The sequence below is a fragment of the Chelonoidis abingdonii genome, chromosome 9 (genome assembly GCF_003597395.2).
Source record: "Chelonoidis abingdonii isolate Lonesome George chromosome 9, CheloAbing_2.0, whole genome shotgun sequence".
Lineage (NCBI taxonomy): Eukaryota > Metazoa > Chordata > Testudines > Testudinidae > Chelonoidis > Chelonoidis abingdonii.
In genome coordinates this window covers 46130447-46157932 of record NC_133777.1, presented here as the reverse complement: position 1 = coordinate 46157932, position 27486 = coordinate 46130447, and the positions used below count along the sequence as shown (strand labels likewise).

The window sequence follows — 27486 nt, the reverse complement described above, 5'->3', positions numbered from 1 at the left end:
CCCGCCATGGCAGCGCCACTCTAGGGGGCGACCTGCCGGCCCGCTGGAGTTGCTAGGGTAAAGTCTTCCAATGAACGTGCACGCGCGGCATGTACACCTACTGGAATGGATATGAGCAAGCACTCGAAGAAGAACAACAGTTACAAAGGTAGTAGCCGTCTTTTCACAAGATTATTTAAGACAGAAGAACTCTCCTGGTCCTTACCTTGAATGACTTAAGAGAGATGTGGTGGGTGAGGTAACCTCTTTTATTACATCAACTTCTGTTGGTGAGAGACAAGCTTGTGCGCTCTGTGTAAGCTTGAAAGCTTGTCTCTCTCACCAACAGAAGCTGGTCCAGTAAAATATATTAACTCACCCACTTTGTCTCTGTAATATCCTGGGACTAGCATGGCTACAACACTGCATATTGTGAGTGACTTGTCTCTTAACCATGCTGCTGTTACATTTTCAACAATTTTGATGTGACTTTTTTTTCTCTCTAAAGGAAAAGCAATTCTACAAACAATCACAAAGATAAAAACTTACGCCAGAGAAACACAAATTAAAAATAATGCGTATAATGTAAGTATGACTTTTTAGATGTTTAAGAAATATTCTTACTATTTAAGCACTTCTGTTCTTTCATTAAGGTGAACTAAAAATGTAAGGAATAATCAAAAAATAATACTGATCGAACAAGCCATGTGTAGGTATTTTAGTGACTTGCAAAGTTATCTGAAACTGTTCTGAATAAAGCATAATTTCTATTGAACTCTTCCATACACTACTTGGGTGGTGTATCCTTTTCAGGATTTGTATAAAAGATCCCTGCCATAATAGCCTAGGCTTAGTAGTTAGTGCATATTCACACAACTCTAGTCAAATTCTAACATGATTCTTACCTGTGCAACACTTAGAGCTTTAGCAGCAAAGTAAGTCCACAGAAAGACACACAGACGCACAGACACACTTTCTGCAGATTTTATACCATAAAAGTAAATTTGCTTTCTGCGTATAAGCAGTTCCAGGATACGGTATGAAACTGATGTTTTTAGGTTGAAACAACAGGCAAGCCTTTATCTTAATAGCAAATCGGACAGCAGTTTTATTATGTGCATTATGGCATACTGTAATCAGGGTGGCATTAATCATTGACTAATATCTTTGTTCTCAATTCTTTTTTTTTCCATAGAGCTTTAAGTTTCTGAGAGACTGATGGCAATATAACCTGCTAAATTAATGGTTGGAACTCTTGGTTCTAGAACTCCAGTTCTATTTGATTTTTCCTTTCAAGTGAGCAACAATATGACTGTCTAAAAAAGCATGCCTTATTTAGCCTGTCCTGTAAGGGTGACGTACCCAGACACATTTTAACAATGCTTCAGTGTAGGTGTAAACTATTTTGGGCTTGATGTGCTGTGAATGTTGCTTTTTTCCCTTAAGGTATTTAAACTTTAGAAGTAAAGTCAAATCATGCATGCACCATTTTTTACTTTCTTAATGTAGCTGTTAAATTGGCAAAGCTCTAAAATGCACTGCTGCCATCTAGTGATAACTTTTTGTAAAGTACAGCAAAACCTACAAATATATACAGTATATATTTATATTTTTTGGGAAGAGGAAAACCAAAATACACTAAGTGTTTCATTTTTAAGCTGCTGATATTCATTCCTTATATTGTATGTCTGAGAGATGAGAGAATTATACTGTTCTGGTACTTAAAGAGGAGTAATATAAATTGAAATTATTTTAAGGGCTTAACCTATATAGAAAGATTTGGATGTCCTGTAATCAAAGACTTTAAAAGCTGGAACAGTCCAACAAGTGGTGATGAATTGTAGTACAAACTTCAGTTTTTTATATATCTGTAACTATATATCTATATATGTGTGTGTGTGTGGGATTGCTTTTTAAGTGTTTTTTTTTTTTGTTAAATCATGTAAATTCTCAAATCCTTTTGCACTGATGTGTTCAACGTATTCTTGTACATTCAATTCAGGCAACTTTTATAATTTACTTTTTTGTTTTAAATGATGTTGAAATGTTACAGCATGGTGATATTCTATGCAACTAGTAATACTCTTCAGTTTGACACTGTAATTCCTCATGTTCATTTAAAGATTGATTGTAGAATTACAGACCTAACAGGGTTCTCATGCCGTGCATAACTGTAGATGCATGAACTTGTGTTCTGTGTATTTGTTGAAGTGCAATGATGTATAAAAAGTGGATTCACCTGTTTTTAAAAATAAAACACTGACCAAAAAAACCCCAGACTTTCTCGAATTTGTATCCACTCTACTTGTTATTACCTGAAATACTGTATTAACATTTCCTCAACCTTCTGTCAGTTTTTTCAACTCCTTTTCCACTTCTTCCACAAATGCCGGGAAGTTCTGATCCATGAGACATAGGCGAATAAAAGGTCCTAATTCTTCAGCACTCCACACAGAATGCTGATATGCAAGGGGGAGCGCAAATGTTGATGATTTCAGCACAGACTGCAAAAGCAAAGGCAAAGGTGATTTTATTTAAGGTACATTTCATCGTCGGTGCAATTGAGTATGTTTTTTTAAAGTAGCATTCATAGGTTCACAGAAATGCTTGTTTTACTACACATGCACACTAAAAATCTACATGGCACCTGTTCATTACAAGTATGACAGTCCAACTAGGTCAGATCTTCCTTTTATGTTACTTGCTAACATGTTAAAAAAGACAAATCTACAGTTTTTGCTTGCTGTGGCCTAACATCTAAACACTAGCCTGTTTCAGATGTAGTCACTGTTTTAAAGTATTTTACAAACAATAGCATTTAATGTATGTTTGACCTCTGCACACAAGAAAAGATACTTGCATCCTTTTCCTTCATGGAAACAGTCTTTCTCTGATCTCTTTCCAATCTCTTTTCCCTAAGTCAGGAACTTAAAAATTAGGAAATGCCAATTTTACATTTGCAACCTTATTTCCGCCACCTGTATGTCCACCCTGTACATTGAATGAGGCAAGGATTCTATTCTTATCTCTTGCACAGCTTGCCAGGCCAATTTGCGGCAGCCTCATCAGCAAAGTGCACAGCCTTCAGACCACTGTCAAATCTGGTCAGAAGGTAGTCATAAGTGAGGTGTGACATAATGTGTTTTTGGCCCTAGCTGCATGTGGGGATCCTCGTGCTAGCCCTAATTGTGAAGGCTGGCTGCACGTTGACCCTGGCCCCTTTGAAATCGATTCAGAAGTGCCTGTGAGCGGTGTGGTCAGGTCCATTATAAGAGACTAGTTTCTGACATCAGCTGCAGACCATTCTACATTGATGTTGCAGAAAAATCTGGGCAGGGCAAATGGGCTTCCAAACAGGTGCCTCCATGACTAGTGCACACCTGGATGGTCAAAGAGGTTGATGTATACTGGTAGGCGCAGGTTTGCCCTGATCTTCTCAATCATTCTGGCTGCAGCATCCTCACAACAGATATCTGGGAGTGATGTTGCTTAAGACAGGGAGCCACAGTACTGATGTGGGTCAAATAGTCCAAGTTATGATGCACAGTGTTGAGTGTAGTTGTGTGTCAGCCAATTTGAGATGAATGGAGCCAAAGTGGAGCACAGCATTCTGCTGCAGAGTAACAGAGGGCTAATACGGATGATCAGAGTTTTTAGGTTTGCCCCCTATAAAGTGCCAGCCAATTTGCTTAGAAGACATCCTCACCTTAGCAGCAGTTTTCCTCAGGGGTTAAGATATGTGAGACATCTATCTAGGTTTTCTTTGAGGTTGAGTGAGTGGGATTCATGTTTCAAGTGACGTCCACTGAGAAAGATATTTAGTTCCTGGCCTGCTCTGGTGTTGTAAACATGGAATACACTCAAAACTGTTTTAGTCACACCGAGCTGTAAATGCCAGTGACCTTGCTTGGATGCCTAAGCAAATGCTATTATTTGCATACAGGAGAACGCAGTACTGAGTGAGTGGAATGTCATTCGTGTACAGGTTGAAAAGCATTGGTGCCAGCAGAGCCTTGAGGTAGGACGTTGGTTTGTCTCTTCCATTGGTAACTCTGTTTCCCATGTGCATTTGAAAACATCTGTTGCAGAAGAGGTACCCTTTCAGGAGTCTGATTTGTCTTGCGTACCCCCAAGTTACATCTCACTTAAAAACTACTTGCTTACAAAATCAGACATAAAAACAGAAGTGTCACAGCACACTATGACTGAAAAAATTGTTTACCTCCTCATTTTTACCATATAAATATCGTACTTCCATTGTACAGTGTATGGTATATAGAGCAGTATAAACAAGTCATTGTCTGTATAAAATTTTAGTTTGTACTGACCTCGCTGTTGCTTTTTATGTAGCCTGTTGTAAAACTAGGCAAATATCTAGATGCACTGATGTATCCCTTGAAAAACTGCTATACTCCAAGGGGAACGTGTACTGCTTGTTGCTAACCACTGTGCCAGACCATGCCAGACCTGCTGTCAGGTCTAGAAATACAGCTCCCGTCACCAGGTTTTTCTGAAAACGGTTTTTGATTAATGTTTTCAAAGCTAGCACTTGATCACAGGTACTCCAAACTCTCAGAAAACTTGCTTGCTTGACACACAGTATTGACTCCACTAGGAGTCTATGCATTCTAGATTCTATGGGGAAAAAGTCTAATTATATGATTCTGTACTATCAGTGCATGTGTACAAGGGTGTAAAATGAAGGCTGCCTGGCAAGCCATAAATCTGGCATTTCCTTGACTCTGCAGCCTAAATATCGTCTCAACAGCTTTTTTTTTCCAAGGTAACTTTTCTTTTAAAAAAGCCTAGCACAAGTTACAACAGTAATAATGCCAAACAAAAAATCATATAACATCAATAGGATTTGAACTACACAGCTGGCAACAGAAGGCGACTGCTATTCCTGGAAGGGTTCAGAGAGGAAATAATCAGCAACTGGCACTACATGCTGCATTGGAGGGCACAGGCCCACCTCCCTCCAGCAGGAGATGGGGGCTCCTGTCCCATGTGGTGATGGGGAGAGTGGGACCATGTGTCAGGTCTGGGGAAGGGGTATGAAGGAGGAAGCTCCCAGGATTCCCTGTGCTATTACTATTTTGGCAGTGGTGTGACCCCGGCTGTTTTAAAATGTTCATGTTCAATTATTTTGGGATGCTGCCAAAACTTCCTGAGGAACGCAAGCCACTGTGGGGGAAATGGCGATTTGAACATTTACATCTCAATAACATGGGAACAGATTTTCCTGAGGCAAAAAAAAGACACTTCTGTCCCCAGAGCTTTCTAAACTGCAAGCCTGTTGCAAACAATACAGGTGCTAGAGCTTTTCAGGTATCTTTTATAATGGATAATATGCAACCTAAATACCAGGGTCACTGCCAGCATCCTCTCTAATGAAGTAAGGACAGGCAGGGGAAAAATGGGGGTTGTGCTGTATTATTTATACACCAGGAATGTATTCACTTCTGAGTTCCTGATGGAGGTAACAGGCAGAACACTTGAAAGTCTGTGTGTGAAGATAAAAGGGTGGAAGTTGGTGGATGAGGCATTTCTAGAACAAATACAGAAATAGCCAAAACCCAAGAGCTGCTAGCCAAGGGGAATTTTACCCCAATAGCTTTTTGACCAGTAATATTGCAAAACACAAAATGTCCACTAAGTTCTTGGAATGTACTGGGGATAACTTGTTTCAGAAGGTGAGGGAGGCAGCCATTTAATACTTGATTGTGACTAACGAGGAAATTGGTTGAAAATCTGAAGGTAGGAGGCAACTTGGGTGAAAGTGATCATGAAATGATATAATAATATAATCTAAGAAATGAAGGAGAGAAGACAGAAAAATAAAAAGACACAAGCTTAAGAAAAAAAACAGACTTGAAAAAAACTCACAACTGGTAAGTAAGGTGCCACAGGAAGAAAATCTAAAGGGAAAAAGGAGTTCAGGCGAGCTGATAGTTTCCCAAAGAGATATTAAAAGCACAATAGCAATCTATCCTGATGAAAAGAATAAGAGGCCTGTATGACTCCATCAGGAGCTCTTTAATGACCTGACAATCAAAAAGGAATCTTACAAAATGTGGAACTATGGATGAATTGCTAAGGATGAATACAAAAGAACAGCACAAGCATGTAGGGACTAAATCAAAAAGTCTAAGGCACAAAATGAGTTACACCTGCAAGAGACATAAAAGGTAATATGAGGTTCTATAAATATATTCGGAGTCAGAGCCAAAGGAAAGTGCAGATCTACTACTTAATAGGGAAGGACAGCTCAAGTGTTTAATGCCTATTTTGCTTCAGTCTCCACTAAAAAGGTTAATTGTGATCAGATGCTTAACACAATTAATAGTAATAACAAGGGGGAAGGATCAGGAGCTAAAATAGGTGAAGAACAGGTTAAAGAATATTTACCCTAATTTACTTACACAACTAGGTGAAGCAATCTTTAAAAAGGGGAACAAAAGGGACCTGGGGAATTAGACCACTCAGCCCAACTCTGATATCTGGAAAGGCATTGGAACAAATCACTAAACAAACAGTTTGTATGGACCTAAAGGATAATTGGGTTATAAGCAATTGCCAACATGAATCTATCTAGAGTTCTCTTGGAGGAGCAGGTTTTCGTAGTTTGTGGATTGTATTGTGTAGTTAGTGAGTGTGCGTGTGTGTGGAGGCTGCTAGGGGCCGTGTGCTGGGAGAGCAGCTGAGCCCTGAGTAAGGGGCGGGGCTTCCCTGATTAGGGGTCCTATATAAGTAGCCAGCCAGTCAGGCAGTGCCACAGCAGCCAGCGAACAGAGCTGCTAACAGGGGAGTTTCAGAGGGAGTTTCCAGGGGGAGGTTGCAGGGGAGACTAAGGTAGAGGAACCAACAAGCCAGAGAAGAGAGTGGACAGTGGGGTGCCAGGAGCCCGGTGCCTGTAGGGGGTCCGTGTTGTGTTGTGTGGCCTGGACTGCCAGGCACGAGGTGGGGAGGCCATGACTGATACAGATGTAGCAGCAAAAGACACAATGAGGATGACTGGATGTGGAAGCTGCGGCATGTACGTGATCCTGGAAGGGTTACCTGAAAAGGGTTACATCTGCATGAAGTGCCGCCTGATAGAGCTGATGGAAGAAAAGATCCGAGGCCTGGAGATGCAGGTGGAAACCTTGGTTGAGTTTAGAAGGGGGTTCGAGGAAATGATGGAACACAGACATGAGGGGGCCTGAAGGGATAAGCTCAGATGTGCAGATGGAAGCAGGACCAAAGAATTCTGAGGAGGGGCTGCTGGGTGAGGAAGGTGACGGTGGAAGCATGTGACTAAGAGAACCAGGCAGAGGAAAAAACGGCCAGTGAAGGAGAAATAGAACTCAGGAACAGATTTGCAGAGTTGGAAAATGAAGAAGGGGCACAGCAGGTGGTCGCTGAAGGAGAGAGGGCAAGAAAAAGAGAAGAGCAGCTAGTCCTGCAGAAGGAGGGAGGAGTCAATGGAGGCAACACCAAATATGAGCCCCAGGAGGATTGCAAGGGTGAATAGGAATCGAGGGACTTGCAGCCAGTGGGAGCAGGGGATGGATCAGAGAATCACACTGTCACCAGAAAAAGGCAGGTCTACGTGATTGGAGACTCCTTACTGAGAAGAATAGACAGGCCTGTAACTAGACCTGATCGGGAGAACAGAAGGGTGTGCTGTCTGCCGGGTGCTAAGATACAGGATGTGGACCTGAGGCTGAAAAGGATCCTAGCGGGAGCGGGAAAGAATCCGTTGATTGTCCTTCATGTGGGAACGAATGATACGGCTAGATACTCGCTGGACTGTATCAAGGAGGACTATGCCAGATTGGGGAAGACGCTCAAGGAAATCGAGGCTCAGGTGATCTTCAGTGGATTCTGCCGGTTCCTAGAGCAGGGCGACAAGGGGTGACAAGATTATGGCAATTAACAGATGGCTCAGGCAGTGGTGCTATAAGGAGGGCTTTGGGATGTACGGTCATTGGGAAGCATTTACGGACAGACAACTGTTCTCTCAGGATGGACTTCACCTAAGTAAGGAGGGAAATAGACTTCTAGGATGGAGGCTCGCCGATCTAATTAAGAGAGCTTTAAACTAGGAATTTGGGGGAGATGGTTGGGAGATGTCCAGGAGATCTCCACGCCAGAATTTAACCTGGAGAGGGAGCTAAACAAAGTAAGAGGGGATACAGCCGTGGACCAAAGAATTGACATAAGGAGGAAGGGTAGTGTACATACCAGACTAACAGGTGATGCTGGTGGTACAATGTCTGTGCATAACGGGGTAAAGATGTCAGTGAAGCCAAACGCCAAAAGTTAAAATGTCTGTACACTAATGCGAGGAGCCTAGGTAACAAAATGGAGGAACTGGAGCTATGGTGCAGGAAGTGAAACCGGATATTATAGGGATAACAGAAACATGGTGAAATAGTAGTCATGACTGGAGTACAGGTATTGAAGGCTATGTGCTGTTTAGGAAAGACAGAAATAAAGGCAAAGGTGGTGGAGTAGCATTGTACATCAATGATGAGGTAACTGTAAAGAAATAAGAAGGAGGAATGGACAAGACAGAGTCTGTCTGGGCAAAGATCACACTGGGAAAGAAAGCTACTAGAGCCTCCCCTGAGATAGTGCTTGGGGTGTGCTACAGACGCCGGGATCTGATTTGGATATGGATAGAGACCTCTTTAATGTTTTTAATGAAGTAAACACCAAGGGGAATTGTGTGATCATGGGAGACTTCAACTTCCCAGATATAGACTGGAGGACAAGTGCTTGCAAGAATAATAGGGCTCAGATTTTTCTGGATGTGATAGCAGATGGATTTCTTCACCAAGTAGTTGAAGAACCAACAAGAGGGGATGCCATTTTAGATTTGGTTTTGGTGAGCAGTGAGGACCTCGTAGAAGAAATGGTTGTAGGGGACAACCTTGGTTCGAGTGATCATGAACTAATTCAGTTCAAACTAGATGGAAGGATAAACAAAAATAGATCTGGGATTAGGGTTTTTGACTTCAAACGGGCTAACTTTAAAGAGTTAAGAAAATTAGTCAGGGAAGTGGATTGGACTGCAGAACTTGTGGATCTAAATGCGGAGGAGGCCTGGGATTACTTTAAGTCTAAGCTGCAGAAACTATCAGAAGCCTGCATCCCAAGAAAGGGGAAAAAAACCATAGGCAGGAGTTGTAGACCAAGCTGGATGAGCAAGCATCTCAGAGAGGTGATTAAGAAAAAGCAGAAAGCCTACAAGGAGTGGAAGAAAGGTGGGATTAGCAAGGGAAGCTACCTTAGTGAGGTCAGAACATGTAGGGATAAAGTGAGGAAGGCTAAAAGCCATGTAGAGTTGAACCTTGCAAAGGGAATTAAAACCAATAGTAAAAGGTTCTATAGCCACATAAATAAGAAGAAAACAAAGAAAGAAGAAGTGGGACCGCTATACACTGAGGATGGAATGGAGTTAAGGATAACCTAGGCATGGCCCAATATCTAAATAAGTACTTTGCCTCAGTCTTAATAAGGCTAATGAGGAGCTTAGGGATGATGGAAGGATGTTAAACGGGAATGAGGATATGGAGGTAGATATTACCACATCAGAGGTAGAAGTCAAACTGAACAGCTTAATGGACAAAATCGGAGGGCCCGGACAATCTCCATCCAAGAATATTAAAGGAACTGGCGCATGAAATGCGAGCCCGTTAGCAAGAATTTTTAATGAATCGGTAAACTCAGGGGTTGTACCGTACGACTGGAGAATTGCTAACGTAGTCCCATCTTCAAGAAAGGGAAAAAAAGTGATCCGAGTAACTATAGGCCTGTTAGTTTGACGTCTGTAGTATGTAAGGTCTGGAAAAATATTGAAGGAGAAAGTAGTAAAGGACATTGAGGTCAATGGTAATTGGGACAAATTACAACATGGTTTTACTAAAGGTAGATCGTGCCAAACCAACCTGATCTCCTTCTTCGAGAAGGTGACAGATTATTTAGACAAAGGAAATGCAGTAGATCTAATTTACCTCGATTTCAGTAAGGCATTTGACACGGTTCCACATGGGGAATTGTTAGTTAAATTGGAAAAGATGGGGATGAATATGAAAATTGAAAGGGATTAGGAATGGTTAAAGGGGAGACTCCAACGGGTCGTACTGAAGGGTGAACTGTCAGGCTGGAAGGAGGTTACTAGTGGAGTTCCTCAAGGATCGGTTTTGGGACCAATCTTATTTAACCTTTTTATTACTGACCTTGGCACAAAGAGCGGGAATGTGCTAATAAAGTTTTGGATGATACAAAGCTGGGGGGTATTGCTACACACAGAGAAGGACCGGGATACCATACAGGAAGATCTGGATGACCTTGTAAACTGGAGTAATAGTAATAGGATGAAATTTAATAGTGAAAAGTGCAAGGTCATGCACTTAGGGATTAATAATAAGAAATTTAGATATACATTGGGGACCCATCAGTTGGAAACAACAGAGGAGGAGAAGGACCTTGGGGTATTGGTTGATCGCAGGATGACTATGAGCCGCCAATGCGATATGGCCGTTAAAAAAGCAAATGCGGTTTTAGGATGCATCAGGCGAGGTATTTCCAGCAAAGATAAGGAGGTGTTAGTACCGTTGTATAAGGCGCTGGTGAGACCTCACCTGGAATACTGTGTGCAGTTCTGGTCTCCCATGTTTAAGAAGGATGAATTCAAACTGGAACAGGTTCAGAGACGGGCTACTAGGATGATCCGAGGAATGGAAAACCTGCCTTATGAAAGGAGACTCAAAGAGCTTGGCTTGTTTAGCCTAGCCAAAAGAAGACTGGGGGATTGCTTGCTCTATATAAATATATCAGGGGATTAACATTAGGGAGGGAGAGGAATTATTTAAGCTTAGTACTAATGTAGACACAAGACAAATGGGTACAAACTGGACACTAGGAAGTTCAGACTTGAAATTAGACGAAGGTTTCTAACCATTAGAGGAGTGAAGTTCTGGAACAGCCTTCCAAGGGGAGTAGTGGGGGCAAAAGACATATCTGGCTTTAAGACTAAGCTTGATAAGTTTATGGAGGGATGATATGATAGGATAGTTTAATTTTGGCAATTGTTCTTGGATTATCAGCAGATAGGTCTGCTCAATGGTCTGCGATGGGATGTTGGATGGGATGGGATCAGAGTTACTGCAGAGAATTTTTCCTGACTGCTGGCTGGGGAGCCTTGCCCACATGCTCAGGGTTTAGCTGATCGCCATATTTGGGGTCGGGAAGGAGTCTTCCTCCAGGGCAGACTGGCAGAGGCTCTGGAGGTTTTTCGCCTTCCCCTGCAGCGTGGGGCATTGGTCACTTGCTGGTGGATTCTCTGCTTGAGGTCTTCAAACCACAATTTGAAGACTTCAATAACTCGGACATAGATTAAGGGTTTTTATAGAAGTGGATGGGTAGGGTTCTGTGGGCTGCTTTATGCAAGAGGTCAGACTAGATGATCATATTGGTCCCTTCTGACCTATGAGTCTATGAGAACCAGACATGCCAAACCAACCTAATTTCCTTCTTTGACATGATTACTGGCATAGTGGATGGAGGGAAGCAGTAGACATGACATACCTTGATTTTGGTAAGGCTTTTTTGACGCAGACCCACATGGCATTTTCATAGGCAAACTAGGGAAATGTAGTCTAGATCCGCGGTTCACAAACTATGGGGCAGGCCTCCCACGGGAGGCACGAGCTGTGTGCTTTGTCAGCCCTGAGTGGCTGGAGCTCGTGCAGAAGGACATGCATATGCAGGACATGCATAACCCAGGCTCAGGATCGCCTTCCCTTCCCTCCAAACTCCTCACCTGGAGGCAGTGGGGTGGCAGCAGCAGTGCAGAAGTAAGGGTGGTAATGGGGCACTAAGTCTGCTGTGAAAAGTGATATTGAATATTGAATATCACTTTTCACATTGCGACCCTTATTTCTGTGCTACTTCCAGTGTGGTGCTGCCTTCAGAGCTGGGTGGCAGTATATACTTTGGGAGGGGCACGTGAATGACTACAGACACAAAGAAGGGAGGCTGATCAAATAAGTTTGAGAATCATTGGTCTAGATGAAATTACTATAAGGTGGTTACATAACTAGTTGAAAGACCATATTCAAATAACAGTTATTAATGTTTGTGTTCAAACTAGGAGGATGTATCTAGTGGGGTCTTTCTGGAGTCTGTCAGTACTATTCAACTGGATAATGGAATGGAGAATATACCTATGAAATCTGTAGATGACACCAAGATGGGAGGAGTTGCAAGCACCTTGGAGGACAGGATTAGAATTCAAAACAACCTTGACAAATTGGAGAACTGGTCTGAAATTGACAAGATTAAATTCAATAAAGACAAATGCAAAATATTACACTCAGAAAAGAAAAATCAAATGCACAACTACAAAAGGGGGAATAACTGGCAAGGTGGTAGTACTGCTGAAAAGTAACTGGGCTTTCTGGTAGATCAGAAATTAGATGAGTCGTCAATATGATGCAGTTGTGAAAAAGGTTAATATTCCAAGTTGTATTAAGAGGAGTCTGGTATGTGAGACACTAGAAGTAATTGTTCTGCTTTGGCATTTGTAGAGTCTCAGCTGGAGTACTCTGTTCAGTTTTTAAGAAAGATATGAACAAGCCAGAGTGAGTCAAAAGGAGAATTACAAAAATAAAAGGTTTAGAAAACTTGACCTATGTGCTAAGGTTAAAAAAAACTAGGCATGTTTTAGTCTTGAGAAAAAAATAACTGAATGGGGACCTGATAAATCTTCAGCTATGTTAAGGGCTGTTATGAGAAGGATGGTTCTCCGTGTCCACTGAAGGTACGACAAGAAGTAATGGGCATAATCTGCCCATTAGTAAAGCTGAGATCTAGGTTAGATATTAGGAAAAGCTATCTAACTATAAGGGTAGTTAAGTTCTGGAATAGGCTTCCAAAGGCAGTTGTGGAATCCCCATCAGTGGAGGTTTTTTAAGAACTAGTTAGAGCAACACCTCTCAGGAATGGTGTTGGTAGACTTGGTCCTGTCACTTACAGCTACATGCACTAAGACAACTCCTCATGGTCCCTTCCAGCCTGACATTTCTATGAAATCTCTTACAGCAAGCTCTCCACAGATCAGCTAGTAGGAGATGCTGCAACTTGTGCCATTGTTCTCTGAATCCTCTATTCTCAAGACCAAATATAAGGAAAATAAGAATCCAGATTTGCTCTTGCATAGCAGTACAATAAGCTGCTCCCATCATTGGACTATAACTTTTAAATAAGAAACTGCTTCATTTCAAGGGGTTTAAAGAAACAACTAAATCTTTTTTTCCATGGGAAGGATTCCTCAAAGAATGTTCACTGCTGCAGTATTCTCATTCTCTGGTCTTGTGCTCCTAGTGCGAGAGAGAGCAGATTTTCTCCTAATTCTAAGACTCAAACCTCTGAGATAAAGGCTGCTAGCACAAAACACCCCACCTGGTCAGTTTGTGGCAACAACTACAACATTTCACCAGATGTGACAATCTCAAAGCACACACTGAAAGAGGCCTTTCCGAAGTCTAAGTCCAGAGCAAAATAAAGTGGCTGAACAGGAGACTCTACAATTCTATAAATGCAGTAGAGTTGGAAAACAAAGCCAAAAACTGGAAAGGTCTTGCTGGTCAGCAGCCATGTGGCCCAAAGTGCCAAAGGTGAGGAACCTCATTATATGAGTAGACAATATGTTAACAGCTGACTCGAAGGCATACAAACGAGTAAAGGATTATTTGACTGCTTGATACAATCTAGATAGACATAGAAAAACAGTTGTTGTTCCAAAAGGGAGACCATTACCTGATATAGTCAAGTAAGAGCCATCTAAAAGTTCTAGCAATTGTAGTAATGGCTGTAGTGTGTAACTACTGTGTATGTAACAAGAAAAGTCTCATTAATTGCTACTGCCCTGCTACCAAAAAGCTTTGACCTGGAGCAGGTATTATAAATCTCAGACAAGCGTGTGATTAGAGTAGGATGATATATTTATTTTTTAAAAGTTTAGTCTGTGTTTAGACTATTTTGGGAGCCCATGTAGTTAGTAAGAGTGTAATGCAGGAGCTGGTGAGGGGGAGAAGATGGTCAGAGGAGAGCGTGTCTGGTGCATTGGAGTTCAGAGCCATGCAATAGAGCTGACCCTCAGCTTGCCTCCACCCTATGCTGCACAGGCATATATAGCTGTCTACAACACATCTACTGCTCTTGGTGAGCCTCTAATCTACCACATCAAGGCAACTTCCACAGCAGACTCCATTCTGCTTTCGGAATTCATGGCTCTAACTGAAATTGACATTGAGGAAGAAGCAGTGGCCTGCTTCCAACTGTCATCTTAAGGAGTGGCCAGTGCCCACATTCTTCCCTCTGATACTACAGCTGACAAATTAGCATTAGACTTTAGCATTGATGGAAGTACTGTATTCTGTAGTTTGCAAACAGACCAGTACATAGGTGAGGAACAGCCTGTGTGCTAGATCTAGGCTGTGACATATTTGAGGCCCATATGCCATTCATCTAATGCAAAATCTCCACTATCTTAAAAAAAAAAAAAAAAAAAAAAAAAGAAGAAGAAAGTTTAGGGTTCGTGGTTGCAAAAACAACCTTCCAAACATGAACAGACACTAACCCATGCATTGATGTCTATGGGAATCAATAGCTTTGAGAGGGGTGAACTCCTAGGCTCATATTAATATCATTGAACTATCAACTCTAAAGCCAATGACTTCTAGGGAAAGTTTCACTATTCCACAGCCCTTCACATGGGCAGTAGAAATAGGGTAAAAGGGCAGAAGTGCAGCCCACAGGGAATTGGGAGTTATTGCTAGAAAGAAACCATAGAGGGAAGACAGAGAAACAAGAGCCAAGAATAATAGTGCCATGTTGTCTTACTGATACAGAATGTGATAAGGTACTCAACCAATAACAAAATATAGTTAACATATACATGCCATTCTACCTTGTTCTTTAAACTTTCCATTGATAACAGCCGCAGTTCTGGATCAAGGTTAGTATGTGTTCCTGAATTTATACACCAGCCCAGAGCTGATAAGTAAAAATTGGAATTTGTCTCAGCACACTAGATTGGGTTAAGTGCATCTAATATTTGGGCAAGTTTTCTTTCTAGCCATTAGGGGCTGAATGTTAATTACAGTGAAAGCTCAGGTTGGGCAGGCAAGTCCATGGCTACTCAACAGCAGACACACAAGGTCCTGCCCTTTTCTCAATATATGGTCTTTGTGTGCTTCTGTCCTGATGTCTGCAGGTTACTGTTTCACTGAACAAGCTGGTACATCAACATAGGAAAAACATAATATCACCCAGCCTACCACAAACTGTCTCTCCCTGCCAGAGAAATGCAGTGTCTTGTCACAGGACAGTGTTTGACTCTACCTGTGCTAGCTCTGTCACGGATCTCTGTCTCTCTGGAAAGCTTCTGCATGACTGGGCTGGAGGCTTATCTATAATGTGACTTGGCTGGAAAGGATCAAAACAGAATTTAAATTAATAAGGATCAGTTCAATCAGTGCAATAAGGACAAATGAAAAGTATTCCGCTTAGGAAGGATCAATCAGTTGCACACGTACAAAATGGGAAATGACTGCCTAGGAAGGAGTACTGCAGAAAGGAATCTGGGGGTCATAGTGGACCATAAGCTAGATATGAGTCAACAGTGTAACACCTTAGCAAAAAAAGCAAACATCACTCGTGGATTTGATTTATATCTCTTAATCATGATTTAAATCACTAGTTAGGAAGTCAATTTAATCATGGATTTCTACATAAAAGTGCATTCTTGTTCATTGTTCTAAGGGGGATAGCTCAGTGGTTTGAGCATTAGCCTGCCAAACCCAGGATTATGAGTTCAATCTTTGAGGGGGGAGGCACTTAGGGAACTGCAGCAAAAATCAGTGCTTGGTTCTGTTAGAAAAGGCAGGGGGCTGGACTCACTCAATGACCTTTCAGTTCCATGAGATATGCCTATCTCCATATATTTAAACCTTAATACATATTCTTCACAACTCAGAGATAGGTATAGGTTTCATTTTTAGAAGGTACACACTATACATTTTTAAGGTGATTTATTTTGAAAACTTTTCAGATTAGTTTTACAGCTATATCAGAAAAATGAATGATTGGTTATTTCATTTACCAAAGGTAATTGAAGCAGATATTTATGAAGCCACTGGGAGGTGAACTATCTATCTCCAATTCAACAGATTAATCATTAATATTCTGAGGATTTTTTTGCCATGCTGTATTAAGAGAACATCACCAGACAGACATTTAAATTGTTTTATTTAACTAAAACAACATTATGTATTCTGGATTTTTTTCTTCAACGGAAAACATACAATATTTTAACAAAACAAGCATATGATTTTTGAATTTAGTTAAACATTCAAGTTTTCTAAAATCAGGTTTGTTTTTGCTAAAATTGTTTTTAACTAAAATAGTTAAATGAAATATTTAAAAAAAATCCTCAAAAATTAAATTGATAGCCAGGTCAACATGAGAAACTTAAAATATTGGCTTCTGCAGCTAACTCAGTTGTCATCACCTTCACTTTCCTGTTTGTTCATAACCTGGAAAAGAAAAAAACACGGTTACTCACCTTGTAACTCTTGTTCTTCGAGATGTGTTGCTCATATCCATTCCAGTAGGTGTATGCGCCGCGCGTGCACGTTCGTCGGAAAACTTTTACCCTAGCAACTCCAGCGGGCCGGCAGGTCGTCCCCTAGAGTGGCGCCACTATGGCGGGGGATATATACCCCTGCCGGCCCGCCCAACCCAAAGGAAGAGTTCTTCCCGGGGAAAGATTACAGAGCGCACTTATTGAATATCGACTCCAGTCACTATCAGGCAGGCATCTGGGATCACGGTGCACGGCTCTGCAAAAAAAACCAGCATCAGCTCCGCGCGCCGGCGCCGCGGGAGGTGGCAAGAAAAACAAGTAGAGGGACTAATACATCCAACTAGAACACAGAGGCAATAACTAGACTAACTGAACAGGAACAGTAATATCGACTAAGAAAGAAGGATGAGTCAGCGCAGCGCTCCCCAGCGTCAAACGACCGACAGGCGTAAAGAATGAGACGGCGAGCCGGCAGGGGTATATACACCCGCCTAGTGGCGCCACTAGCGGAACCTGCCGGCCCGCTGGTTGCAGGGTAAAGAGTCCAACGAACGCACAGGCGGCGCATACACCTATCGGGAATGAATAGCAACATCGAAGAAGAACAAGCTTTTGATTGTCAGGTCCAATGATCTCATTTGAATGAATAGTTCCAGAAAGAAGAAGCCTGTCCTTCTACACTGGCAGATAGAGACAGTCTGTAAAATGAATATCACTCCAACAGTTCGGTGACCAATGTGCTAAGGATCCACCATTAACTGTGTGACTCCTTAAAACATTCCGCACACCATATTTCAATGGCCCATTAGCTCGAAGTTCATTATAGTGGCTAGGAGGAGGATGCTGGAGCCGCATTGGCATAACTACGCCTCTTCTCAGACATTAATTTGAACCCTGGTACCAGTAGGGTAGAATATGCGGCAAGAAAATGAGCTTCAATAGGCTGCTCCAGCTGGCTTTAATGCTTGTAATTAAACTCTGTCATGCATAGTTCGCTTTTTTAAAGATCACTCACCTTCAATCTTCAGCAGCACTCAGAACAAAACAGCTCACTCGCGACTGTTAAACTACAGAAACAGGCTTCAGGTACTCAGCAGGGTGTCAAACATTTCCCTAAGCCCATGTGACAACTGGCTGTGACAGTGCACTATTGTCACACGTCACCGATTAAGTAGATTCTGATATAAGGTTCAAAACAGTTACTACAGGAGTCCATAGCATGTGCGTGTCGAGAGTAGCTTGTCCTTCCACTTTTTCAGAGCACCTGCAGAAGTGGTTGTACGGAAAACATTAGCTTTATGCGGACAGGCCTGAAAGCCTTGGCTAGCGGAGGCTCATCAAATACACTGCAATGGCAATATACTTGGATCTCTTCTAATAATTTCTTCCATTGGGATACATTGCGCATTAGCGCGTCCAGTTTTCAACCATTGATAGCTTACTCTACTCTTGTAATACTGTGGTGCATTTCCTGATGAGCATTGTTGGTAAGAAACATTTCCTTTCGGTTTCACACAAGCGACAATACATAATCCAGACGGATGGGACACTGTGTCACGCATGCAAGAACTGCAGGTTAACAATTTTAGCCCTCCTAGAGCCTTGCACAGATCAAGTTCTTCAGACACTTATCCAGAATTGGCTTTGCACACACTGTGCTCGTGGATTAGTACCGTCTTTAATGATGAAACCACATGTAAGGATAGGTGGTCTCAGCAATGGAAAGTGGAAGAGTCTGTTGCATAAAGAAACTGGACCAATATTTCACAATTAACGTCTGGAATTTTGGTCTATCACAAACGATCATGTGTTTCTGGATCATGAGATTTTTCTTTTGCTACAGTTGATACGGTGTATGTTGACACTGGATGTTACTGAAACAAGATCATGCCAGAAACTCTGGAAACTATAGAATCACGCTCGATCTTGAAGGTGATCAGCTCAGAATCCACTACTGTTGAGGAGGATTCCGTATCTAAACAAAATAAGTCACGCAGTATATTATATACAAACTGCTCATTAGAGTATGATTGAAAAGTACTACTAAAGTGAAATGTAAAAAAAAAGCTATTATTTAATCACACTTCACTAAATGATAGTAACAAAGTTTTTTGCTCAAAGCATGAGATTCAAAGAAAGCAGAGGAAACCGCATCTAAGAAAAAAGTAGAAATAAAAAATTAACCGAACCGGAAAGTCCGAAGGTCAAGACATTTCCGTTCATCACTCAATGCAGTCTTCCTCCCGAATAAAAATCGGCTGCAACCAGGCGCTTGCATTGCTTTGTTGCAACGTGGCATTTGCATACATGCCTGTCTACCACAGTAGAGAATTCATAAAATAGGTCGCTTTAAACACAGCCTCTGGCCATTATAGGTTTCCCTACAGTAGAAGAGAATGATGGTGAGATCTCCATCAATGAAGCACACTCAGAAAGACTCAAGACTTGAAAAATACTGTCAACACAGTGCACTTGTTCACGCTGTCATCCATTCTCACATTAGCTGCCAGACTCCTTCCTCTCTGTCAGATCTATCGCCTCAACAATCTCTATTGCACTGAACTTATGACTTCACTTTAGAGAGAAGGTAAGATTGACTCTGGACACAAATTTGCAGCACGGGACAATGGGTTGAGTCTGTTATTTTGCATCTCAAGTATTATTTATTTAATTAAAACATTGCTGTTAACCAAGCAGTTATCTAAGCGAGACACAAACTCCATAGCTTCACGACTGCAACCAAGCGTCTCTGAAGATTCTAACAGGCACGAGTCCATTGTAGATTAGAAAAGATTAACCAAATCAATCTAACAGAAGCCCTGAACCGGTATGAGTCCATAATCCATGAACCATGATACATAACAAAAACTTTTCTAAATAGTATGTGACTATAGATATGGAGGTAAACACCATCTCCTAGAACGAAGAACCGAAGGGTCATTGAGGCCAGCACTAACTTGCACTACAGGACAATACTGATTGCCTCCAACCTAAGCCTCCAAGGCGAACTCAATAATCCGGGGTTTAGCAGCCAATTGCCAAAATCCCCGAATAGATTGTCTCATACTATAGAATAGAATTTACATCCCTTCCATGAGAGATATCATTGAGCTTAAAACAATAGTAATTAAAAACTACTTGAGACAACCTTTCCCCCAAAAAGCATTTTAATCAAAAAAAAGCCTGATTAAATTAAAAGAACGTGTTTTTTTTTGTTATTTTTTTTAATAAAGATTTTTTTACCCACCCGGTCCTCAAGCGTTACCTCCCACATTCACGCTGTAAGTGACAACAATAACAAGGTAATCTTGAGCCAGCCAAGTCAGTGTCATCATGGCAGTTAGGCATTCGCCTGAATACCCACCCTCTTCCACCATCTTGACCCAACCACCTCAACCAAGCTTCACATCATCATTGCTGACATATAAATGTTGTTTAAAAACTATACTGTGTAATATGGTGTGTTGTGTGATACATAAATATAAATATATAGATCATAACACAACAAATTAGATATATTGACAAAGTTCCGCCTCAACCTTGGTGGGGTCGCGCTTATTGGGAGGATGTTTCCACTCAGTGACTTACTCTGTGGAACCCAGAGAAAAAGTCAGCTCCTACTGTGGCTGATCAGGATTTGGGAATGTTTGGGGGAACCCAGGCCCACCTACGCAGTTCCACCCAGGGCCCTGGGATCGCAAGCTGTCTATGTGCCTCCTGCCAGTGCAGACAGCAAATCCCTGGGCTACTTCCCCATGCCGTCCAACACACCTTCTTAGCCCACCACCAGACCTTCCTCTGTTGATATGCTTCCCCAATCTCCGCATACCTCAGCTCCTCCCGTTCTGCTCCCAGTCCCTCCACACCTCCTTCCGTCGGCCTCCTGGCTGATGGGTGAGCTCCTTTAAAGCCAGTGCCTGATGCCGTCGATGGCAGCAGTCATAATTAAAGTAAGCATCTACTTGCCTTCTGAAAGATCCTTTAATTGGCTCAAAAACCTGAGCAACTGCCATTTGGTACCCAGGGACTAGGAGATTTTGGTTATACCTGGGGCTAAACCCACCTTTTCTCAGTACTTATTTAAGCCATGCCTTGCCCCATACAAATAGTCTTTGGTCTGGTAAAAAAAATTTACAATCTAGGAAATTGGATGCCTTAACATCGTTAATTTAAAGTGCATTTGTTCAGGAACGTAAGTAACAACATTAAGTGAGGGATTACTGTACTAATGCAGAAGATATGGGAAAAGCGGAGAACTCGAAACTGACGAGTTAAGAAACACAACATAATAGCTGCCATCACAGAGACTGGGATAATATAACAGGTTAGAATATTGTATATTGAAGGGACAGCTTAACTCAGGAAGGACAGCATGGAAAAAGGAGAAGTTCGCCTTATACTATAAAAATTTACACTTGACCGAGTTCAGAGGATATGCGACAGACTTGTGAAAATCTCCTCGGGTAAGGAAAAAAGGGATAAAAAACCAGATGATGTCATGATAGGGGGTCCACGTAACAAAGAAGAAGCGATAGTAGAGGCCCTACCAAATTCCATGGTCCATGTGCAATTTCACAGTCATAGATTAAGAACTCGAAAATTTCATGATTCAACCTATGTAAAACTGAAATTTTCACGGATGTTGAAATTAGAGTTCGACAAAAAGAAGTTGGAGGGGTGCAAAGTTATGTTGGAGGGGCTGCGTACGGCACCCTTACCTCTGTGCCCTGCTGGGTGGCTGCGCGACCTCAGAGCTGGAACAGCTGAGAGGTGGGCTGCTGGCTGGACCCAGGTAAGGAGGCTGCCGGCAGCAGCAGGCAGAAGTAAGGATGCATGGGTATGGTATTTTACACCCTTACTCTAGGCGCGGTCTCAGAGTTGGCCGCCGCAGCAGCCACTCCTCCGGCACCCAGCTCTGAAGGCAGAAGCAAAGTAGTATGTAGGTACGCACCGGATGCTGCGTTCAGAGATGGCACCTGTGCAACAGCCGCCACTCTGCACCCAGCGGGAAGTCAACACAGACAGAAGGGAAACCGCGACCCTCCTAAAATAACCCTGCAAACCCACCGCACTCCTTTTGGATCAGGACCCCCCAATTGAGAAATGCGGTCCTCCCCAAAACCGTATAGTGGAGGTAAAACTGCACAAAAGAGACTGACAGGAGACCAGAAGTGTCACAGTCCATGATGCGCTGTTTCAGCGCGATGGAGGCCGAGATGGATGATCTTGTGTAAGTAACTGAACAAAATCATCGAAAGCAAGAACTTGGGATGGACTTTCAACACCCTAACATCTGTTGGAAAATAACAACAGCAGACACAGATTATCAAAAAACAAGTCTCTGGAACTCAGTGCCAATATTAATTCAGAATAAGAAGCTACAGGAGAGGTGCTGATTGATTTGACAAAGGGAGAAACTAGGTTGAAATCGAAAGTGAAGGCACTTAGTGAAAGTGACATAAAGGAGAGAGGAACGACAGAGGAAAACACACAATATAGATAATCGAGGCAAAAGCAAGACTAAAACTCAGGTACGTCACACTGACATTATCGAATTACTTAACCGATATTTACAAACAGATCAATAAAACGTTAGCGCTCCACAGTGGACCGAAATCGATTGTTTGCGTCCTGTCCAAAGCTACCATCGATTGCAGAGCGGGCAACGTGGTAGCTGTGTCCTCAGCTATCCCATAGGTTCCACTTCCGTGAGAGACATGCCTGATGGGCAGAAGCACTGCCGGTGGCTGGACAGCTCACCCCTCCCTTGTGAAGGCAGCATGACACCCTTTGGGCGTTTTCGCGGAGGCATTGAGCAACATACGCCATAAAACAAATCTCCATTTTTTTTCACCTGTGTGGGGACTAAACGAGAGCTGTTCCAGAAACCACGCAAAGAGCACTGTGTTGAACCTACAGCATAGAGCTCAGCACAAGACAAAAAATTTCAGAGACGCTGTGGACGGCTTAGATGGATCCCCATACCACATCCCCATCACTCCACCTCAACACAGACGTCCATATGAGTCTCTGTCCCTCAACGCTGTCACACAGCGCTGTTCCGGAGTTTTTTATAAAACGCTGGGCATTTTCGGTTCTGTATACGAGCTGCCAACAACGAATGTCTCCCCATACAGCATCAGACCTAGATCCTCCCGTACGTCTAGCGGACTCTTTCGATTCAAACTGGCATTGCAGCCGCTGATAAGTCCCCTGGCAACCAAGAAAGAATCAAGAAGTTCGCAGGGGCTTTTCTGTTAACCTGCCGCGCATCCGAGCAAGGCTAGTCCAGACGTCAATGCTGCACGCTGGACGCCGACAATAACGTCGATTCGTCACATGAACCTAATCCGATTTATCACTATCGAATTAGAGCTAACCCTGTCAGGAGCGGGGGGCCGGCAGGGGTATATATCACCCGCCAAGGTGGCGCCACCTAGGGACGACCTGCCGCCCGCTGGAGTTGCTAGGCGTAAAGTCCGACGAACGTGCACGAGCGGCCGCATACACCTACTGGAAGGATATGAGCAACACATCTCGAAGAACAAGAGTCAGGTGAGTAACCGGTTTTTTTCTTTTCAGGTATTGAACAAACAGAAAGTGAAGTGATGACAACTGAGTTAGCTGCAGAAGCAAATTTAAGTTCTCATTTGACCTGCTATCAATAATTTTGAGGTTGTTTTAAATATTTCATTAACTATTTTAAGTTAAAAACAATGTTAGCAAAACAAACTGATTTAGAAACTTGAATGTGTAACTAATCAAAATCATGATGCCTTGTTTTGTTAAAATATTGTATGTTTCCCGTTGAAGAAAAAAAATCAGAATACAAATGTTGTGTAGTAAATAAAACCAATTAAATGTCGTCTGGTGATGTTTCGGAATACAGCAATGCAAAAAAATCCTCAGAATTTAATGATAATCTGTTGAATGGGAGATAGATAGTTCACCTCCAGTGGTTCATAAAATTGCTTCAATAACCTTTGGTAATGAAATAACCAATCATTCATTTTCTGATATAGTGTAAAACTAAATCCTGAAAAGTTTCAAAATAAAGCACTTAAAAAAATGTATAGGTTACCTCTATAAAAATGAACCGATACCTATCTCTGAGTTGTGAGAATAGTATTAAGGTTAAAATATATGAGAAGGCCATATTTCACATGGAACGAAAGGTCATCTGAGTGATCCCAGCCCCTGCCTTTTCTAACAGAAACCAGCACGGATTTTTGCTGCAGTTCCTAAGTGCCTCCCCTCAAAGATTGAACTCATAATCCCTGGTTTGGCAGGCTAATGCCAACCACTGAGCTTCCCTTAGAAACAATGAACAAGAATCACTTTAGTGAAATCCATGATTAAATTGACTGTCTAACTAGTGTTAAATCACGTTAAGAGATATAAATCAAATCCACGAGATGTTGGCTTTTTTGCTAAGGTGTTACACTGTGACTCATATCTAGCTTATGGTGCCCGATGACGCCCAGATGCCTTTCTGCTAGTACTCTTCCAGCAGTCATTTCCCATTTTGTAACGTGTGCAACTGATTGATCTTCCTAACGAACTTTTCATTGTCCTTATTGCACTGATTGAACGATCCTTATTAAATTAAATCCTGTGTTGATCCTTCAAGCCAGCAGCATTATAGATAGCCCTCCAGCCCGTCATGCAGAAGCTTTCCAGAGAGACAGAGATCGCGGGACAGAGCTAGCACAGGTGAGTCAAACACTGTCCTTGTGACAAGACACTGGCATTCTCTGGCAGGGAAGACAGTTTGTGGTAGGCGGGGTGGATATTATGTTTTTCCTAATGTTGATGTACCAGCTTGTTCAGTGAAACAGTAACCTGCAGACACAGGCAGAAGCACACAAAGACCATATATTGAGAAAGGGCAGGACCTGTGTTGCTGCTGGTTGAGTAGCCAGCGACTTGCTGCCACTGAGCTTTCTACTGGTAATAACATTCACCCCTAATGGTAGAAAGAAAACTTGCCCAAATATAGATGCACGTTAACCCAATCTGAGTGTGCTGAGACAAATTCCAATTTTTTTACTTATCAGCTCTGGGCGTGGTGTTATAATCAGGAACACATACAACCTTGACCAAATGCGGCTGTTATCAATGGAAAGTTTAAAGAACAAGGTAGAAGGCATTATATGTAACTATATTTTGTTGATTGGTTGATGTACTTACACATTCGTATCAGTAAGACAACATGGCACTATTATCTTGGTCTTGTTCCGTCTTCCTCTATGGTTTCTTTCTAGCAATAATCCCAATCCTGTGGGCTGCACTTCATGCCCTTTTACCCTATTTCTACCTGCCCAATTTGTGAAGGGCTTGTGGAATAGTGAAACTTTCCCTAGAAGGCATGCTTAGAGTTGATAGTTCAACTGATATTTAATAATGAGCCTAGGAGTTCAACCCCTCTCAAGCTATGGATGCCATGCACATGCATGGTAAGTGTTGTTCATGTTTGGAAGTTGTTTTTGCATACCACGAACCCTAAACTTTCTCTTCTTTTTTTTTTTTTTTTTTTTTTTTAAGATAGTGGAGATTTTGCATTAGATGGAATGGCATATGGGCCTCAAATAGTCCCAAGCTAGATCTAGCACACAGGCTGTTCCTCACCTATGTACTGGTCTGTTGCAAACGTACAGAAACAGTACTCCCATCAATGCTAGTCGAATGCGAAGTTGTCAGCTGTAGTATCAGAGGGAAGAATTGTGGGCACTGGCCACCTCTTAAGATGACAGTTTGGAAGCAGCCACGGCTTCTTCCTCAATGAATTTCAGTTAGAGCCATGAATTCTCGAAAAGCAGAATGGAGTTGCTGTGGAAGTGAACTTGATGTGGTAGATTAGAGGCTCACCAGAGCATAGATGTGGTTGTAAGACAGCTATATAATGCCTGTGCAGCATAGTGGAGCAAGCTGATGGCACTCTATTGCATGGCTCTGAACTCCAATGCACCAGACACGCTCTCCCTGACCATCTTCTCCCCTCACCAGCTCCGGCATTACACTCTTACTAACGACATGGGCTCCCATCAGTCTAAAACACAGACTAAAACTTTTAAAAATAAATATATCATCCTATCTAATCACACGCTGTCTGAGATTTATAATACCTGCTCCCAGGTCAAAGCCTTTTGGTAGGCAGGCAGTAGCAAAGTAATGAGACTTTTCTTGTTACATACACAGAGTTACACACTACAGCCATTACTACAATGCTAGAAACTTTTAGTGGCTCTTTACTTACTACATCAGGTAAATGGTCTCCTTTTGAAACAACAACTGGTTTTGCTATGTCATTCTAGATTGATCAACAGTCAAATAATCCTTTACTTTGTAGCCTCGAGTCACTGTTAACATATTTCTAACTTCAGATAATGGAGGTTCCTACCTTTGGCACTTTGGCCAGCATGGCTGCTGACCAGCTAAGACCTTTCAGTTTGGCTTTGTTTTCCAACCTACTGCATTAAAGAATTGTAGAAGTCTCTGTTCAGCCACTTTATTTTGCTCTGGACTCTAACTCGGAAAAAAAGGCTCTTTCAGTGGTGCTTTTGAGATTGTCACATCTGGGAAATGTGTAGTTGTTGCCACAACTGAAAACAGGGGGGTGTTTTGTGCGAGCAGCCTTTATGCTCAAGGTTTGATCTTAGAATAGGAGAAAATCTGCTCTGTCCGCACTAAGGAGCACAAGACCAGAGAATGAGAATACTGCAAGCAGTGAACATTCTTTGAAGAATCCTTCGCCAGGAAAAATAGATTTAGTTTGTTTCTTTAAACCCCTTGAAATGAAGCAGTTTCTTATTTAGTTATAGTCCATGATGGGAGCAGCTTTTGTACTGCATGAAGAGCAATATGGATTCTTATTTTCCTTATATTTGGTTGAAATAGAGGATCAAGACAATGCACAAGTTGCAGCACTCCTACTAGCTGATCGTGGAGAGCTGCTGGTAAGAGATTTCAGTAGAAATGTCAGGCTGGAAAGGGCCATGAGGAGTTGTCTTAGTGCATGTAGCTGTAAGTGGCCAGGACCAAGTCTAACCAACACCAGTCCTGAGAGGTGTTTGCTCTACTAGTTCTTAAAAACCTCCACTGAAATGGGGGATTTCCACAACTGCCTTGGAAGCCTATTCCAAACTTTAACTACCCTTATAGTTAGATAGCTTTCTAATATCTAACCTAGATCTCAGCTTTACTAATGGGCAGTTATGCCATTACTCTCTTGTCGTACCTTCAGGGAACACGGAAACTCTTCTCATAACAGCAGTTAACATAGCTGAAAATTTATCAGTCCCCATTCAGTTATTTTTTTTCTCAAGATAAAACATCATATTTTTTTAACTTAGCAATAGTCAAGTTTTCTAAACCTTTTATTTTTGTAATTCGCCTTTTGACTCACTCTGGCTGGTTCATAATCTTTCTAAAAACTGAACAGAGTATCCAGCTGAGACCCACAAATGCCAAGCAAGAACAATACTTCAGTGTTCACATACCAGAACTCCTCTTAATACAACTTGAATATAAACCTTTTCACAAACTGCATCATATTGACGACTCATCTAATTTTCTGATACTACCAGTAAAGCCAGTTACCTTCAGCATACTACTCACCTTGCCAGTTATTCCCCTTTTGAGTTGTCATTTGATTTTTCTTTCTGATGTAATATTTGCATTTGTCTTTATTGGAATTTAATCTTGTCAATTTCAGACTCATTCTCCAATTTGTCAAAGGTTTCGTTTTGAATTCTAATCCTTCCCCAAGTGCTTGCAACTCCTCCCTCTTGGTGTAATCTACAGATTTCATAGGAAATCCCATTCAGTATCCAGTTTAATAGTATGAGACGTCAGAAGACCTCCACTAA

General features: G+C 42.0%; 2 protein-coding genes across 2 annotated transcripts in view; one reads left to right on the top strand and one right to left on the bottom strand.

Moving 5' to 3' along the window:
- The window catches only part of NPTN (neuroplastin), a 121003-nt gene extending 118747 nt beyond the window's left edge, over positions 1 to 2256 (top strand). The window contains exons 7-8 of the mRNA XM_032776600.2: positions 488 to 564; positions 1175 to 2256. Coding sequence (XP_032632491.1) covers positions 488 to 548 — 61 coding nt within the window. The 3' untranslated portion in view covers positions 549 to 564; positions 1175 to 2256. The remainder of the gene's footprint in view (positions 1 to 487; positions 565 to 1174) is intronic.
- A 3-nt stretch (positions 2257 to 2259) lies between these two features.
- The window catches only part of REC114 (REC114 meiotic recombination protein), a 96676-nt gene continuing 71449 nt past the window's right edge, over positions 2260 to 27486 (bottom strand). The window contains exons 5-6 of the mRNA XM_075069493.1: positions 15376 to 15459; positions 2260 to 2483 (exon numbers count right to left, since the gene is read on the bottom strand). Coding sequence (XP_074925594.1) covers positions 2319 to 2483; positions 15376 to 15459 — 249 coding nt within the window. The 3' untranslated portion in view covers positions 2260 to 2318. The remainder of the gene's footprint in view (positions 2484 to 15375; positions 15460 to 27486) is intronic.